The 19,178-nt window shown below is 43.5% G+C and overlaps 1 protein-coding gene across 3 annotated transcripts; it reads right to left on the minus strand.

The window, feature by feature from the left end:
• Nucleotides 1-370: 370 nt before the first annotated feature.
• On the minus strand, nt 371-14,865 carry LOC106582764 (ephrin type-A receptor 2). 3 transcript variants are annotated; one of them, XM_045705586.1, is made up of 15 exons: nt 14,686-14,865; nt 12,569-12,636; nt 10,420-11,059; nt 5,879-6,034; nt 5,164-5,624; nt 4,820-4,997; nt 4,612-4,714; nt 4,143-4,198; nt 3,901-4,026; nt 3,601-3,786; nt 3,040-3,314; nt 2,658-2,807; nt 2,037-2,230; nt 1,763-1,897; nt 371-1,359 (listed from the first exon to the last, which is right to left on the minus strand). In XM_045705586.1, exons 1-15 carry the CDS (start codon nt 14,768-14,770, stop codon nt 1,239-1,241), a joined length of 2,934 nt encoding a protein of 977 aa, XP_045561542.1. In that variant the 5' UTR covers nt 14,771-14,865; the 3' UTR covers nt 371-1,238. The 3 variants fall into 3 exon arrangements, with proteins under 3 accessions (XP_045561542.1, XP_014021643.1, XP_014021642.1); XM_014166168.2 differs by having other exon boundaries at nt 1,763-1,918; nt 3,040-3,311; nt 14,686-14,864; XM_014166167.2 differs by having other exon boundaries at nt 1,763-1,918; nt 14,686-14,864.
• Nucleotides 14,866-19,178: the final 4,313 nt, after the last annotated feature.

The raw sequence follows: 19,178 nt of genomic DNA on the forward strand, positions 1-19,178 counted from the left end.
ACCATGATACAGTCACCAATTGACATCGAAGCGGACTCTGCTTCGACAACTGTATTAGCTAACTGTGTTATTTGGGTTGTTAATTGGATTCATTCTGACATACCTTGATTTTAGTTCTGGATTATTTGTGTACTTGTTTGACGTTTTTCTGCACTGTCAGGAGCTAGTAAAACAAGCATTGCACTGCACCTGCTATAACATCTGGTAAACTGTGTACACAACCAATAAACTTTGATTTGGAGGGTGGGTGTGAAGGAAAACTCCATTTCAATTGATCTATTTCAATCAAACATTCTTGCCTCTTTTTAATGTGTTTTATGTACCAAAATGTATTTTCTGCTAGTTGGTTGAATTCAGACAAGTGATTCAGTCACAAGGCAACACGGATTTTATTGGACTGAAAAATACATATTTATAAACATGTGCCAGATCAGTGTCTTTTTAATTAAACAAATATAATAAATATAAAATACAATAAATATTAAATAATAATGGAAGAACCACTATAAGACTAGATGGAGGCAAACTGTAAACGAAAGAAAAATATTATTTCAAAATGTATGAGAAAAGTATATGAGGTGGCTTGCAGCCAGAATGGAACCTACAAAATCAAACGGAAAGATAAAAAGTATCTGATCTCTTGCCCTGAGCGGAAATATTCCGAAGACCAATAAACCTGTCATTTGAGTAGACAGGCATTCTCATCTATCCATCTGTTATTTCAAAGCCTCAAATCTTTATAAAACTAAGAAGAGTCCAGAAGTCACTGGCGGAATAAGTGAGTGCTTGAGGAGGAGGTAGCCCTGGTCCTGGAATGCCTTAGCTTGAATGTCTCTTGTTTTTCAGACTTCCATTTAAGAGAAAAATACAAAGTGGGGCCATCCTTCCTCTTCTCAGGTCTCACACAGCTATTTCTAAAGGCTGTAGTTTCCTATCTTCCATTATACAGTATTTCCACACTTGATAATATAAAAAGTTCTTTATACATTACTTTTTCTGTTACCACATCTCTCAATGTCTCTTGTCATGTGGTACTTCAACGTTTTACATGTCTGTCTTTTCTGACTGGATGGCTGGCAGGGTCCTCTTCAATCATGCCGCTGATCAGTCTAAAGTAACGTAGTTCTGACGTTAGTACAACCCTGTTCAACCCAACTTGCTCCATTTCCCCATTAAGTGTGACAGTGAAATGAGATGTTCAGTGCAGTCCTATTCTGGGGAATCTCAGGTTGGGGGTCTCACACGGCAAACACTGTACTGCAAGCACTAAGTGAGCTGGTCTGGTCTTTAAGTCCAAGGATGCTATAGGCGATTCTCTTCATGTGACCTGGTAACCTCACACCAATGTTCCTGATGTCGCTGAGAGAGAAGGCAGATAGAGAGAGGAGCTGTTAGGGAAACTTTAAAATATGATTGAATTTGCAACTTCCAACTTGAACAAGACACAGCAAAATATGGAAAGTCCTATTCCGTTGGAACCGAGTACAATGATGCTGTTGAGGGTGGGGCAGTGAGGAATGGTATGGGGGTAATGAGATGGGCGGGGGGCCGGGAGTGGGGGGGGGGTGAGTGCAGCATTCAGTGAATGAGAGTGTTGCATTCCATCACTGATCGTGTGGCATACCGGACAACAAATGCTTAGCAAAGATCTGAATTCTCTAACTGTATGTTCAAATGTGGCAGGGTGCCAACTAAGCCCTGCAATGTGGTGAGGATGATGCATCGGTGCCATGTGGTCACTGAACATGTGTGTAGTACTTACTCATGCTTCATGGCCAGCACCTGCTCCATGGTTGTGATTCCAGCGCAGGCAAAGCTCTCAGTGTACTGGCTCATCTTGATGGACTCCAGCCATTCCGGCACAGACCTGAAGGGGGAGCCGTCACAGCCACTGGTGCTGGGGAGGCGGATGGACACACTGTGTGGTAAGAACAGGGAAGTATATTGGTAAGTAAGTGTTATATTTACAGTATGTGATTTGAACAAGATAAACTGTCAAGTCCAGGGGAGATCAGCTTCATTCATTGGCATCTTACCGGGGATCAAAGTCAGCGATGGTTTTCAGAGACTCTGGGCTCCGGAGCAGTTTGTCCAGGATGTTAACGATGTCAGGGAACCGGGGTCGTTTGGAGCGGTCCTGGAGCCAACACTGCAGCATTAGCTGGTAAACGGTGGATGGACAGTCCATGGGCGCAGGCAGCCGGAAGGCCTCGTTAATTGCCTTCATCACCTGAGGAGAGGAGGAAGCGGGGTTTGGACCGTGTTCTCACAGAGCTTGTGTTTATGATATAGCCCACTGTTGTCTTAAGGACCCTAGGCCAACAGACTCTAAGAACATGTTTTGTGTTAATGTGTGGACACTTAAAAAAAATAAAGGAGAGCCGCACACTCTAGGAGCTCAGATGCAAAAAAAATTTAAGTCCAACGTTTCGACAGACAAGCTGTCTTCATCAGGGTATAATGTGAGGACACTAACAGTTTTATGTGAAGAGGGAATGTGGGAACTATTTTGACTTAGTGGCCTTGAGTGGGTTGTTTTAAACACTATCCACCCAGAATAAATACCCAGAGGTGATGCATCAGAGGCCTTGTGTTTAACCAAACCTACAGCACCCTGTCATTTCCCTAAGACGTGACTGACTAAGCGTAGGACCTACCTCATGGTTACTCATGTCCCAGTAGGGTCGTTCTCCAAAGGCCATGACTTCCCACATGACGATGCCGAAGCTCCATACGTCGCTGGCCGAGGTGAACTTCCTGTAGGCGATGGCCTCAGGGGCGGTCCAGCGGATGGGGATCTTCCCTCCCTGAAGGAACAGCAACAAGAACTAATCATAAGAATGAGACTGAAAGGAATGTTTTCACTAGCTATTACTAACGTAAAGGTTTCAGGAGGCTCACTGATGGCATTATTCATCAGTTGTTCCCAATAATATGTAAAGACATAACAAGGCTACAAATTGCAAAGCACATGGTAGATTGTGATAACCCCACTCTGTTCCCATACATTAACATCAGTACTATGGAGGCTTGACTCACGCTGGTGGTGTAGGTTCCCTCAGGATCGTCTTCCAGCACGCGGGACAGGCCGAAATCAGACACTTTGCACTCCAGGTTGCTGTTGACCAGAACGTTGCGGGCAGCTAGGTCTCGGTGCACGTAGCTCATGTCAGAGAGGTACTTCATGCCCGCCGCGATGCCACGCAGCATGCCCACCAGCTGGTACGATGAAATCTCCCCATCATGGTCCTTTAGATAGTTGTCAAGCGCCCCATTCTCCATGTATTCCGTCACAATCATGGCATGCTTGACTGCTTGAATAAATAAATAAAAAGGGGCAAATTTTAGTTCTTCATGTCAACGAAAGAGGCACAGTGGATAGGAGATGGGAGATATGGGACTCTGCTAGATAAGGACAATAACTCACAAATAACTATTCGGTGAATCAGTAGAAGATCAATCAGTAGTCAATCAGTGGCCATGTCCCAAATGATACCCTATTCCCTTTAGTTCCCATAGGGGTCTAGTCAAAAGTAGTGCACTATATAGGGCATAGGGTGCCATTTGAGACACTACCAGTGTCTGAGAGCAGGGACTCACACTTGGTGACGACTCCCTCCAGGCGAATTATGTTCTGGTGGGAGAACTGGCCCATGATGCTGGCTTCACTTAGGAAGTCCTGTCTCTGCTTCTCTGTGTAGCCTGGCTTCAACGTCTTGATGGCCACCGCCACCTCTCCTCTCCCTGGAGCCTTCATCAGACCGCGGTACACCTCGCCGAACTCACCTGAGAAACAGAAACACACACAGAGATGAATACTAATACAGCAACCTTCATCCTGAGGTAAGGGGATCAGAGAGATTTGTTCAAAATGTTACTGTAAACTGTTTGGACATTTACCGGCTCCAATGACTTTTTGCTTCGTGACAAGACTGGGATTAATCTCACTGGCAAACTTCAGGATAGCCGTGTTGGGGTCTTCGTACATGTGTGGGTCAACATAGGTCTTCAGGGGCTTCAGTTGATCTTGAGGAAGTGTGAAAGACAATTAGTGAAGGCGGTGGAGATGGGAGATCATCTCTTCAGTAGGGCACATCTCTAATCTAATCTAGGTACATATTCATGGGTGCTGTGGTTCTTACCTGTACTGGAGAAGTAGGGGTCCTCTGATCGCTGTCGGTGACGGAAGTTCAGTCTCCTGTTAGGAAGGACAGTAACTTTTAGGTCTGGTCAGACAACAGGAAATGCTATGACATTCATATCAAGGCATCCCTAACTAAATAGCCTAGAGACCCATCAACATGCTTCCTGTGTTGACGAGACAAGTTTAGCTAGATGCCACGACGTGGCTTTTCATTTCGTCTATCCCCTCTCAGGGTTGAACAGTGTCCATCCATTTTATCACAGACAGGCTGCCGGAGCGGAAAGGGCAAGGTCGTCTTCAGCCACAGACTCAATCAGCTACGGTTACAGTTTTCAACAGCTACTCTGGTAAAAACCATCTTACAGATGGCATGGCATTACATTCTCAATCAGCTCTGGCCCGTGAGCCACCCGTAATCATATACTATCTTAGGACAGAGGGATATGATAGCAGTAGTGTGTTCTAACCGTTTGTGTAGCAGTAGAACGACTACAACAACCAGCAGCATGATTCCTCCTCCTACTACAGCTCCCATGACCACCGTGGAGTTGTTCTGGATCTGAGACTCTGCTAAAAAAAAAATAAGAGAACACAGTTAGACCACAACACACTCAAATGGCAAAGAAATCTTGTCTGGACATTGGAGAAAAAGTATCCAGTTTCTAGGGCACCTACCCATGGGCAGGGTCTTGAACTCATGCTCCATGTTGTAACTTCCTGGTTTTCCCTCTGGGCTGAGAGCCTGGACTCTGAACACGTAGGCCGTGCCAGGGGAGAGGTCACTGATCTGCACCGAACTCTTCTCAAGAACCAGCACTGTGTATGTAGTGACATCACGCTCACTGTCGTCCTCCTGCACGGGACAGAGAGAGAGAGGAGGACTGAGAGGGGATTCACTATAGAGCTACGCTAATACTATCACACGTGCTGTGTTTCACTTCATGTGGGACTGACATGGAGAGATAGAAGACAAAGAGAGAGAGAGAGAGAGGAGGGACGCGTGCCTTCGTCTGTCTTACCTTCCTGCGGTACATGAGTTCGTAGCGGTGGTTGACGTGGGATGGTGCTCGGCGGGACAGAGCCCAGGACAGAGACAGACTGGTGGTGCTCCGCTCGTCCAGACGGATGGACGTCACCTTGGGGGGATCAGTGAAGTGCAGAGCGGTGGTGATGGTGCTGCTGGGTCTCTGGTTGCTGTACTGAGACACTCCGCTGCGGGCCTCTACAGTGAACGTGTAGTTGAGGTGGGGCTCCAGCTCGCCGACAGTCACCACGGTGTCCTGGAGGTCCGTGGGGCCGGGCTGAAAGCGGACCTTCTCCCCGCAGGGCACACACAGGGCCCCGGCACAGCGCTCGCACACCACGCTGTAGCAGATGTCCCGGCGGCCTCCTGTCACCAGCGGCGGGCTCCAGGACAGCTGCAGCCTGCCGTCCGCTGACAGAGTGGTGGAGGCCAGGTCACGAGGGGCGCTGGGCGGGGCTAAAGGAGGAGGAGGAGGAGGCGAAGAGTAGACAGAGTTATTACGAGACATTCCGACATGCTAATACACCCAATGAACAATCCTCAGATTCCTCTATCACCATGACGATGATATAAAGACAATGTGTTGTATGAGGGTATGAGGTAAACCAGGGGTCGGCCACAGAATAACTGAAGGAAAGGCCGTAGAAGTGGCTAAACCCTTTGTTAGTGAGACGCCTTGCTGTAGCCGGCTATCTGGCCATGGTTCTTACCAGAGCAGGCTGACGTAAGAGGGTCTGAAGGGGAGCGGTAGAATCCCTCCATACATGGACACAGGGGGGCGCCGGCTGTAGATGGCTCAGTATTCTCCGGACAAAACTCACAGGATTCACTGGACAAGGATGCTTTAAAGGAGCCTGGCGTACACGCTGAAAGAGAAAGGAGGGTGACTATTAGTCCTAGTATTATATGTATAAACACAATGGGGCGAGAGTGATTCAGTTACATTACAATAACACGGTATCTCTGTCAGTGCCCTGGGGCTTGGAAGGAAACTCAGGCTGTGGTTAAACTGTAACCGGACCTTTGTATTTAAACAGAATGGAAGAGGATTTTCCTGACGATTTGCTTCCACTTGTCCTTTTCACCTCAAGTTCCATCCTCAAGTCACACTGTCAACTGGATGCCATGGAAACACTAAACACAGCAGATAATCACTCCTTCCCATCCCTTTTGAACTATAAAATAAAATTGTATTTGTCACATGCGCCGAATAAAACAGGTGTAGACCTTACAGTGAAATGTTTACTTACAGGCCCTTAACCAACAATGCTTTAAGAAGTTCCAATTGTTTTTTTTTTTAAATAAGTGTTAAGTAAAAAATAGAAAATAAAAGTAACAAATAATTAAACATCAGTAGTAAAATAACAAGCGAGGCTATATACAGGGGGTACCGGTACAGAGTCAATGTGCGGGGGCACCGGTTAGTCGAGGTAAATTAGGTAATATGTACATGTAGGTAGAATTAAAGTGACTATGCATAGATTACAAACAGAGAGTAGCAGCAATGTAAAAGAAGGGTCTGGTTAGCCCTTTGATTAGCACTGTGAATGCAGATGTGGTTATTGTTTGAGGAGCCTTAGCAACATGGGTTACTGCTGGCGATTTTCAATTGACCTGTAGAATATAGAGAAAAAATGTACCTTCCATTCCTGAACTTGTGGGGGTTAATGTGTGTGTGTGTGTATTGGACAGAAACCAGGATGCAAGGAATGCAAGTATAACGTTTTGCTTCCTTCCTTCCTCTTTTCCTCTGATGGCAAATGACAACATGCCAGGATGGAGCAGGGGGAGAGGAAGTCTGGAGGAAGAACTTGATGTTGTTGAACGACTGTGTTGTTGGAGCCTAAACGCGTTTTTTTTTTGTGGGATCGACTGTTTACTTTAAAAACGTGTAAGAATGATTCCTGTGAGCTATCTCCTCTCTCTCCCTTTATTCTCATGTCTCCCCAGGGGATCAGTCTTTCATCTGGCCTCTATAGGGAAGAGGGTGACCTGTGATGGACAAGAGGGAGCTGCCGGTGACTTAATCACTATGGCCGAAGGACCTTTGCGTTACAACCAGCCCCACAATAAAAGAATGGGGACGAGTTTTGAGTTTGAGTAGGGGGGATTGAGATGAATAGATGGATGTATGGGGGATGGGTTAAAGTCTAAAGTGCCAACAGGAGTTCTCTCTGGGGAGTCACCCGGGGAGTGTGGGGGTGTATAGGGCCACTTACGCATAAGAAAAGGAGGCCAGCCTATTGCATCTGAAAAAGGAGCAGCAGGACTCCTGTCACGTATCAACGCATCCCCACCCCTATTCATCTATTGTGACTGGGTTTGGATTGAGTGGTGCCATAAATAAATTGCGTTTAATTATTACAGCTCTTAAAACGGTGGCATGTGCGCTGCGTATATCAGTGGCATGAGAGCAATCTTTCAAGAATGTTCAAATCGCAGTGGGTAAAACTTCAGCGGACTAAAGGTATTTGAAAGATATGTGTTATTATGCATGTATTAACGTGGTTGTTTTGTTATTGACGCATTGTGTTAAGAGTGTCATTTAAAAAATATATACATTCTTGCAAACTAAGGACATTCAAATATCTGACTCAAATAATGCCTCACTAAAAGTGGGGACCTTGGACTGAAATAATGCCTCACATTGTCCTGGTCGATCTCTTTATGTGCGGCTGTGCCCTTGATGAATGAGCGGTGGTGGCAGCGGCTTCTATTAATTGAATATGTGTTTTGCTCTTTGTGTCGGCCCATTGTTCTAACGAGTGGGAACAAGGATTAAAGAGCTCGTTGCGTGTGTTAACGACCGGATGAGTGGAGTGAAGCAGGGCTTGTCATCCTTCTAAAAGCTGTCCTGTTGCTCCACACTAATCCTCTTGACTAAATTACACTCCACACCTACCTAAGCACCCAGCGGTCCCACGCATCTAACTAACCAACCTCTCATGCGACCACCAACTATCCACTAACCACTAACTCCCCTCCCTCGCGACTTCACACAGAGTCATGGACAACCTGCTTATTTGAGTCAGCCTGGTCCAACATTCCCCTTTAATTCCTCGTTCCCAGCGGATCCTCTCCAGAGGGCCTTCGGTGAAATCGCATAAATACATTGTCATGGACAGGAACGTGTTTCTGCTTGACTGCACAGAGAATTAGGATATGACTCGGTGTTATAAATCAGTGTAATAATTAACTGAACAAGTTTGTCACGTCGACCTTATTTGGCAATTTTCTGGACTTTCCGTCGTTTCGATTTTTTTTTGAAAGATTGGCCTAGGTCTCGATAGGTATTATGACAACTGAGTGTCCCCCCAAATTCCCTAATACATTTTTTGGGACGTATTGGCTTCAGGCTTTGAGGCGTTATGAGGCGTTTTCTTTTTTACAAAGGTGACAAAAACATGTTTCCTGTATCCTGATCACAAGGTTGTCCAGCAGGGTTTGGAATCTGACTTTTTCCTGGTATTAAAACATTCCCCTTTCCTCTCCAGGACTCACTGACAATTTCCGCTTCAGGTGGGGAATTCTGGACCTGGAACATTCCTGAGCTTGGCCTTCCCCCTTCGCCTGGAACTATCAGCCCCTTTTGAAGTACTCTTTCTCAGGCTTGGAGCTATGGTGGACTACTTTCTCAATGTTTAGATAAATGGAAGTGTTTCTTCTCTGTCGTAAGGTAACAACATGTCAAACTATGAGCTAAATTGGTTACCTGGCCTATATACTATACTGACGGTCTATATCCCTCAATCTCAACTCCGGACCTCAAAGTCGGTTCCACTGCATTTTTTCATTGTTCCCCTCTAATCAGGGACTGATTTAGACCTGGGACACCAGGTGTGTGCAATTAATTATCAGGTAGAACAGAAAACCAGCAGGCTCCGGACCTCGTAAGGTAAGAGATGAATACCTCTGGTCTATAAACTACTGTAATAGGAAGTAAAAGAGATACAGTCTAACTAGTTCTGTCACCCAAGGTGACCAGAATCTCTAGCTGTTGAACAAGGGAGCCTCTTGTCTGTCAGAAACCACAGACTGACTCAGTATACCCTTCCTGACTGAGATGGGCGTGACGGCACAGTCCCTGTAATCTGTGGTTCACCGCAGCCATGGCTACAGGCGCACACAAATAGCTGTGTGGAGAAGACACATCACTCAGGTACTCTTCAGTCGGCACATCGAGCCACACTGCTCTCCTCAGTCAATCAGTACAGGAGGTGACGTGAGGGTGAAAGAATTCCTTTCAGAAATCCCCACAGTTCACTGAGCATACAATAATGTAATGTTCCTTCCTCGCTGTCTCTCCTTCCCTGCCTCCCCTCCCTCCCATGTTTCCTCCTGATAGCTTAACACACCACACCCCGGAATACCAAAGACATGGCAACTTCCATACAAACAATGTGAGCAAACATCCCATTTCAATTTCAATACATTACTGTAGTGTGTTCTTTCTAGGCGTACTCAGTGTCTTTCTCAAATAGAACATTTAAAAATACAAATGTCTCTCATTCTACCAGTCCCCTCGCCTAAAAATAAATCAGATTGGACGGTTTCTAAGCATTTGCACATTCTTAAACAACCATATCCCTATTTAAACTTAACACTTTTAAGCCTCAAGCCTCTATAGGCAGATTTCCCTTGGCCAGTTTTCCTCGTCTATAAAAGAGTATCCTCCTCACCCACCTCATTCCTAAGTATGAGAGACAAACACAGTGGAAAGAATGTTGGCCAACAGCAACAGGTAAGATTACCAGGAGACCTCTTAACCGCAGTCAAAATGTTCAAAAACTTCCTCTACGCTTTTTCATCTCTGCCATATTCTCCCATGTTCCTGTTCCTCCCAGACAGCCTCTCTCTGTTCCTCTCCCATAATATGTTTGGAACTAGTGTTACAACCCTAAAACTCTGTTATTGCTGTTATAGAGCCACTTAATCAAAACAAAACAAACAAAAACATGTCCAAACGCCTTCCCCTGTTATCTCTAAATTCATTCCTATGAATCCAGAAAAATTCACTGTTTTTTGTTTGTGAGGTGTTTGAAATCACTGAAGAAACTACAATTAACATTCCCATGCAGTCATTTCTCAAACCCAGTCAGGGTGGTGGTTAGACCCTGTGCTTCTATAAATACAGCTACTGTTTAAAACTAACGCCCAATACAACAGAGCCCGTTTTAGACCAACACTACAACAGGCAGAGGGTCGGGGTTTGTAGAGAGATGCAATATGTGAAGCCTGGCTGTAGTCTTACCTTGGCAGGAGTCTCCGACAGCTTCATAGCCTGCGCGACATTGGCACTGTCCCACGGGCACCACCCACTCTCCCTCAGCTGTGCAGTAGATGCGTGGGGTGGCCTGGCTCACGGCGTTCTCAACACATGTTCCCTCCACCTCCCTCAGGGCGTCCGCCACCGTCTCTGGGAAGGCGGCCAGGCTCTGCACAGTGGACGGACACGTCTTGTAGTACACCCTGACCGAGAGCAGTGCCACACAAGCTCCCATGTCCTGGAAGGCCAGGTAGAAACCCTTCCTGGATAGAGGGGCCACCGCCCGTGTCTCCACATTGACCTTCAGCGCACCGCGGCCTCGCGTGATTTCGTCCGGCGCGATGGTGGCCACTTTGCGGAACTGGCCCTTACGGAAGATGGTACCCACGTCAGCATCAGCCTCGGACATGTGCAGGTTGAAGGTCTCTTTGCAGGCGAGCGAGGCACCGTCGAAGGTGTTGCAGTCCCGCATGACAAAGCGCAGCTCCACAGAGACGCGGGTGGTCCCTGGGCGCCGCTGGATGAAGGTGGTCCGGAGCCAGTTGTCCTGTTCACCCGCGTCAATGTTACACACACTGTAGGTGTACAGGAGGGAGCCATTCACCACTGTCTGAACTATCTCCCACTGAAACAGAGAGAGAACAGAGGTTAAGTTTAACACAATGTACAGGACAAGGGTCACTGTTACAAAAGCACAAAAAAATTGAGGGAATGAGGGAGAGGGTTGAGGAGAATGACAATAACGTTAAGGGAGTTCTGTTCTCGTCAAGGATCAGTTTGCTGTTTTATTCATGAAACAACTGTTTGCCTGCTGAGAAGCCTATAAAATGCTCAAGCTTAATTTCCTGCTACTTTTTTCCACATGCCAGGGAAGGATTTGATCTGACATGTGCCGTGCTAACTTCGTGTGTGGCTTCCATAAACAGATGTGAGTGCCTGTGTGAGACAGACATAACACTAAAACCAAAACTCTTGTGGAATACCAAGCATTAAGGCAGTTAAACTGTTTTTTTTATAGGCTCATGGAAAAGACATGGCAGCGATATTGGCTACAATTAAGTCTGTTTTAAGAGAGAGAAAATAAGGAAATGCTTGCCTGGTAGCAGTATTTAAAGGCATCCATTAATTAAGCACGGGGCTTTAAAAGAATAGCCATCCTGAATTATTTTAACACCTCAGATGGCTGCCATAAAGGCATATTTCATTGGACCATGCGCAGTGAGTGCTTTCTTCCAAGTCTGTTTCGTGGACTTGGGGCAGCAGTAGGAGAGAAACTTAGTGTGTGCGAAGGAAGAGAAGATAGATATAGATCAAAGACACAAGGACAATGTGCATTCTTAAAACTTCCACTCCAAAGTCAAATTTAAATGTGCTTCAAAAGTTTGAGGAAGTTTGGTGAGAATGGGTAAAACATCGTAAAATAGGGGGAAATCCAATAGAATGCATTGGACGATCTGTAAACCTCGCGGTCACAAAAGAAAAGCAGTCAGCACACTGCCACTGACCACGTCCTGTTGCTTTTTTTAGACAGTCAACCACACAACTATAGATAGAGGGATGCCTTTCTCCCACACAACCCATCTCCCTTCCTTTCTCATTCCCCTAGTCTTATGTTCCACAATGACTGACAGGAACCTCCCACATTCATATCACCGCTTTATTAAAAAAAAGTTTTTGGTGTGGAATACTGTAGGAATTATAACAACCTGTTGGCTCGATGCAACAAAAAAAAGTGACTTATGTCCTCTGAATTCAGATGCAGCTCTTACCCTGAAATGTATATGACATTCATAGTTGTATTATTAAAGGGTTGCTTTAAAACCAGTAACGGCTAACTTTGCGGACTGCCACTCATTCCAGCTTTCCCAGAAAACTATTCTGAAGGAATGAGAGGGGAGAAAATAGCTCGCATTCTATTCCTCTGGAGAGCAGAACTTATAACCCGTTTAAAACATGCTACTTCAAATGTGCCTTGGAATCAACACTGTGTGACATCTATCCTATGTTTACCACCATTGTGTACTAGTAGGGGAAATACATCTTACAATCAATATCATTGTTTGAGGCCTAATCGACCATCTAGTTAGACTACGGAAATCCTTCTAATTCCTCACTTTAAGATATAACTACTCACCCCTTCTTCATGTGGCCAGGGCAACCAGCCCAACTCTCCCCCAGAAGCTTTCATATCCAGCAGAACCTCTACAGAAAGACAAATAGAGAGCACTATTAGAAAACATTCTTCATTCATATGAGGACATAAGGTGTTTATAAGCAATTGAACATGTGTAGTTAGCAATGTAAAAAGCAATGGACAAGTAATACTACTCTACAACTGGATTATCAAAGTTACTTTGTTTCTCTGAGCCAACAATTATTACAGTAGAAATACCCAGAAATAGATTCACCGAATAGGCCCAATATCATGCCACCCACTGCTTTGAAGAGGACATGCCCTGGCATGACAAACCTGATTAAATAAACCGTCAACTATTAATTACTATATGTTTGGATGAAGAAAGCTGAGAAAAGCGTGGGAAGTTAAAACGCATGATAAAGGGAGTGAAAATAGTTGGGATCATCCCTAAGAACCAACGGAAGTCTGACACAGCCTACACTCCTATCTCCTCTTTCTTCAGTACAAGACCCTGTCCCCTCCAATATTGAAACTAAAAGCTTCTTATAAGTTATAAGCATGTAGAGTAATATTCCTTCCTTGAAACATGATCAAATACCAATATTACCTAGTTTTATAAATGAAGAATACTGAGAATGATCATTACTGCATGTTTGAAGTAGCCAAGTTAATCTACACAGGAAATTAGCCAGTGTTGATTTTTTATTGTTACATTTCTAGTGTTGATTCAATAGTTAAATTCACTCTGTAAGAGTGAAATTAACACTCAGTGGTGTAAAAAATAATCCCAGTGTCGGTGTTAATAACCAGAGTTATTGTCTTACACTGTGGAGAGTAAAACAGTCCCATCAAAACCACGCCCATCATTATCATTTCCCAGCATGCTCTACTACGAGTAGATTTTTGAGGATTGTTTTTAATGTCTGTGTTTTTGCATGTACATTGATTGACTTATTAATGTTATGCAACACAAAGGCAAATATATCAGTTAGTTTGATTTATTGCACTCGTTACTGATATGGTTGTTTCAGTTTAAATGGTTTAGGTGGTCTCCTTTATCAATTTCCATTATCCTGACAGTCATTCTGAATGCGGGTGAATAAAAATTACAACTATTGAATATCCTAATTATGACTGGGTTCCAACAGGAATTACACATCACTTTGCAAGCCAGCATAATGTGACTTGCAGGCTGATATGGCCTGTAAACCAGGAGTTTCCTAACACCACTGAGTTAGGATAAAACTAGGCCATTAAAGTAAGGTATATGTATGATATACGTCGTGTATATTTTCAGAGTTTAATTTTAATGATAGCATTCACCTAGGAAATCATTTGGTGAAAACCATAGGCCTTTTAAAAGAACAACTATGTCTGTGTCACTAACAAATACAGTCATGGGTGGTAACTCTACAAATGTGTCTTTACTCAATACTCCATTTCATTATATTGCACTCCAGAGTAGAGTGAAATACTAATTAGTTCACTCCAGTGTATAGTGAAATCCTTAATATTTCACTCAAGTGCATTGTGAATTTCATACAGCCAGTCTTAATTTTCTACTCTCTATAGGGATACAGAAACACTGTCTAAATGTTCACATTTTAACACTTTTGAAAGTATGAAAATCACTTTGTTGAAAGTGGATGCATTTAACACTGCAAAAGTGTTAAAATCAACACTACAGCGAGTTACTTTCACACTTCTGATTTTGCTGTGTACAATTTACTGGCTTTCTTTTCTTTAACTCAACAAAGGCTAATTCTTAGACAATTTCTAGACAATTTACAATCATCATCATCTTCATCATCTTCAACAAACAGAACATTAAATATTTTTCAATAGCCTATGGAATTGTTAGAGAGGTCTTTCCCCACATTGACAAGTTATCATAGGAATAACAATGCACTGAAATGGAAATAAAAAATATTGGAGGAGAAAAGCTTAAAGTTAACACTGTATTAGCACTGTAATATACAAAACATATACAATAATACTACAAGAATGCCATGTCACAAGCCCAATCCCCCAACTCATCAAACCTCACAACCATGTGGGGCCACAAAGCAACGCTCTTTACAAACCCATTTTAAGAGGAAAAATATTGTACTTACGTTCTTTCGATTGAAGAGTAATAAACACATGGTTAATAAATACATACAAAAACAAAGAACAACAACGAATACGACGGAAATCCATTTCTTGAACTTTGACGGGAATTACTCTGTGCGCGGATCTCGTAATATCGCCGAACTTCTGTGAGCACTACCGTCTACTGCCCTTGTTACAGCCGAAAGTCCCATTGAGAAACAGGTGGCGTCATGAGCTCCGCCTTTGGGAATGTGGGCCCAATCCATATATGGTATGCCGAAGGGTGGGGTCATGTCATTAGACTCTGTACTACCTGTGAAGAGCGGATGTGTATTCAGTGAAATGACTGTACCCCGAGCATTTCGCTTTTTTATGAAATGAATAATATTGTGCTGTCTATTTGTACATTTCCTCCAAGAATACACCGCACACGCACATGCGCACACACACACACACACACACACACACACACACACACACACACACACACACACACACACACACACACACACACACACACACACAGACTATTCTGCCTCAGAATAATGTTGATATAATCATTGTATCTGTATTATATTCTGATCAATAGTAATAAATAGCATGACGACTTGTCTTCTCACCTACTATTAGTGCAGTAAGAGAGAACATGAGAGTCCAGAAACCACTGGTTTTTGCTTATGATATTCTTGGCATGTGTTAGAATTCAGAATAATGAGCAAGCTGGAGGACAGACGTAGAAATAGCTGGAAGCATCTTCAACAATCCATCTTTCCCACGCTAGGAAAGGGAGGGGTCAAGCGAGGGGGGGGGGGGGGGGGTGGACTGGTATGAATATATGACTACTAATAAGAGTCTTCATAAAGATCCTCAGAATTTGGGTATGAATATGGGGACACAAAAAAGCCATGAATAATGGCATCACCTAGCAACTCTTATCTGAAGGAATTTCAGAGTCAAGTCCTCTTTGTGGAGTTGCGTGTACTTGGACAGGAGAGACCCTTGAGCTGAGAGCCAAAGACAGGCAGCCATCCTCACAAAGACATGGAAAAATCAACTGAAGAAAACAGATATGTTACCATACACGGACATTAATCATACAACAGACGGAATAAACATTGTTGGAGAAAAATGTATTAACAAGTTAAATGCTAATTGGACTATAATGGTGCCTTTTGGACTGTGCTTGAAGAACGCAGACTGTCAGTCATTACACCAGAATGCATATATAACATGATTCATCCCCTTTACGATGCACCATAAACACACATGGAGGTCCTGTTGAGGTCACGTGATAGAACATTTAGAAAGAATAAGAGCCTATATGTCATTACTAGGCAGGTTTCCATTGACCCAGGTTTATTAGACAAAAGCAATGTCACAAAATGTTTTACTGCGATGTGTAATAGAAACGACGGATATAGGAGGTATTTTCTAAAGATCTACAACCTTTTTATCTGTTCGACAGGGGTGGATTTTTCTTTTGTCAAATGTTCTTTATTGCGACAAATAAATGATGACTGATAATTTGAAGGTTGGGGGAGGCACATGATGTCATTATGTAACTATAAAGCTCCGCTCCACATTTAATTCTAAATGCCTACTGCTTGCTAAATCCATTTTTCAACTTTAAAAAAAATTTTGTTTGCAGGACAAGGATTGTCCTGACTTTCAAGAATGCCTGAATTGCTTCACCTTGCTTTTCTGGTTGGCTGGCAAGTTCCACCATCCAATTATTTCAGATCTATATTAGTGAAAGTTTCACCATGGCACGGACTGTGGTGATATGTTGGCACATGAGAATGATTAGAATATGGCTAATATTAGTCAATTATTGCATTTTATCAATGCTGGCTTTTGCGGGCTACCCGAGACATGAAACAATTAGGTGGGAGGGCATATAGGCTGTCGCCAATTTATTAATGCACAATTTGCCTAAATGGGTCATGAAAACTCTTCAACCACTTCAGTTTTATTAGACACTGTAGGTTTTTGAGCAAAGTTTTTTGGTGTCTGTGTGACATCATTTTACTAGCAGAAGATAGTTAAATGGAAACGCACCATCTATTTCTAAACGTTATCTGTTTCAAGTATGGATATGCTCAGATACTGAGTGAGGTGGTTTGTGTTGTCAGTTTGTCAGTGGTGCTAGAGAGATGTCAAAGGTTAACACCCTCTGGAAGTATGCAAATGCTTACAGTATACATATGCCATTATAATACATTCTTCTTAATCCTCCATGGGAGCATGGTTGAGAGTGGATGGCTGGCCACAGAAGAGTGTTGAACCCCAACCTCTCCCTCCCCCGGCCGGTACCCATCCCACCCCCCTCTCCGCTGGTTCCATGCTTCTTTGGGATCTGCCAACACAAAAGTACTTCACACTGGGGGCTGGACCCGCATTTCGAGGGTCAGCGAACAGCGGCAGCATCAACACCATGTCATTCAGCCTCTCCCACCCCCTTCTTTTCTTACACCTCTCATGCTATCAGCAAACAGAGAGGTGGAGCACTATTGTGAAGCCACTCGGATTGTGTGTAATGCCCAAATGAATGTGCCTACTGTTTTTCACGGTTCTCACGGTTAGGTCGCCCAGACACATAGCTAGTCAATGATGAAGGTTTGCCAGTGTGATGAAACATTGCATTTAAGCCCCTGCCTCTGTAAGTAGTTTCTATTAAGAGTTTGTGCTGGTTGCTGAATTCTCTTTAGTCATTGTTAAAGGCCTAGTGCAGTCAAATTCCTGTTTTCCTATGTTTTCTATCATATTGTACAACAGCTGATGAAACAAAAACTGTACGTTTTTCTTTATCAGTGTTATTAACCAAGGTTTGAGTTTTAGTGAGGTCCGGATGCAGTAAATGAGCTTCAATTTCCCCTCATAATATATATATATATATTTAATGCTATTTGGAGAATAGCAAAAACAAGCAAAAATGACCCAGCCATTATCACCTTGGCTGCTGTATGTTAATTTACCTCAATAGATCTACAAACACAAATCAGTCCTTATTTTAAGTGTTTCTAAAATCCCCTATGGAAAACACGAATGGTGGAAAAACGATTGGAGCCATTTCCCTGTTTGAACGCTAGGTTTTATGGGTATTATGCCACCTCCACTGTGTGGCTCTATTGCAGCCTGCCTCAGCCTCACCGCTGAGCGCCACATCAATGTCTGTCTCAGTAGCCTCCTCTCTGTAAAGCAACGTTATTATAAGAACTTAGTAGCATATTTTTTGCTCCTACTGCGTTAGGCTCCGTTTAACATTTGCTTCTTACTTCATCATTCTAGCTGGCTAAGTAATACTAGTCAAAGCCCTTCAACGTTATTGCAATAGAATTATCTGCCGGCAGCTAGCCACCTGACTGACATCTATAAGCGACGATTTACCAGATGTGCATTCATTCTCCGAGAGTTTTTGTTTGTTTGGGGGGTGTCTGTAGACGGTTTAAAATTGCCTTTTGGCCGGCATCTCGCAAACACACCATCAGTAGCGTCTAGTTGTCTACTTGAGTCGACTGCGAGCTGGGGTAGTTCGTTTCACGTCCCAGGCCCTCGTTCTGCTCAGCGAGAGGGCAGAGTTAGCCGTTTGATAGTGGTGAATGTGTTGCTAAAAAGGCAAATCCGTGAGGCGAACATAACAAACAAACCACTGTTCATGAATGCATTAATTTGAAAAGTCAGGCGTGATTAGAACTAGGTCAGATTACGAATATAGGGCGTTTTTCCGCTTTGGTCAGTACTGGGAGCAATATTTAGATGATGACGCGGAATTGATTTTCTTTATTGTGTACAAAATATATATGTATTTTTTGTTGTTCTTGGTATTATTATTATTTTTTTTATTATTACTGAGGTCCGGACCTCGGTGTCCTCATCAGTAGTTACGGCCATGTTCCTGATAGTAGCTGGTTGAAAATACAATCTACACAAGACCTAATCAGCAGGTTTGCATGGAAGGGAGTTTTGGCTTTCCACTGTGACTTTACATGTGGTAAATTGGTTAATAGACCAATAACAAAGAGAGTTACAAACCTCTCTGCCAATAACAGCTAGTTTTCAGTTTTTCGCTCCCCACTCAGATCACTGCCAGACAGTCCTAGCAGAAGGGTTAGGGTTAGAAATATTTTCTTTGCTAAAAATAAATTTTTGCCTATTTAAATGGAAATATATTATCGTAAGGTACTTAATTGTTACCCAAAAACGATGTGATATTGATATAAAAACAACAGCTGCATTGGGTCTTTAACCACTTAAGGAATCCTTAAGACAGATTGTGTGTGTGTGTGTGTGGGTAAACTGAAGGACACAATATTTTCTGACCAAACTACACACAAAGTGTATAAAGCACTAGATACCAGAAAACCCTTATCACAAGTCACTTGCTCCGGTCAAACAAAGAGGGGCTAGGTCCATGGATAAGTACCTCCAGATTTCCATCTGGAGTATAGAGGGGTGTCGCTTACCTGTCAATAAGAGCCCAATGTATTCTCTAAGAATGAGAGGAGCTTTGTTTGTC

This window comes from Salmo salar, chromosome ssa22 (assembly GCF_905237065.1).
Source record: "Salmo salar chromosome ssa22, Ssal_v3.1, whole genome shotgun sequence".
NCBI classification, from domain to species: domain Eukaryota; kingdom Metazoa; phylum Chordata; class Actinopteri; order Salmoniformes; family Salmonidae; genus Salmo; species Salmo salar.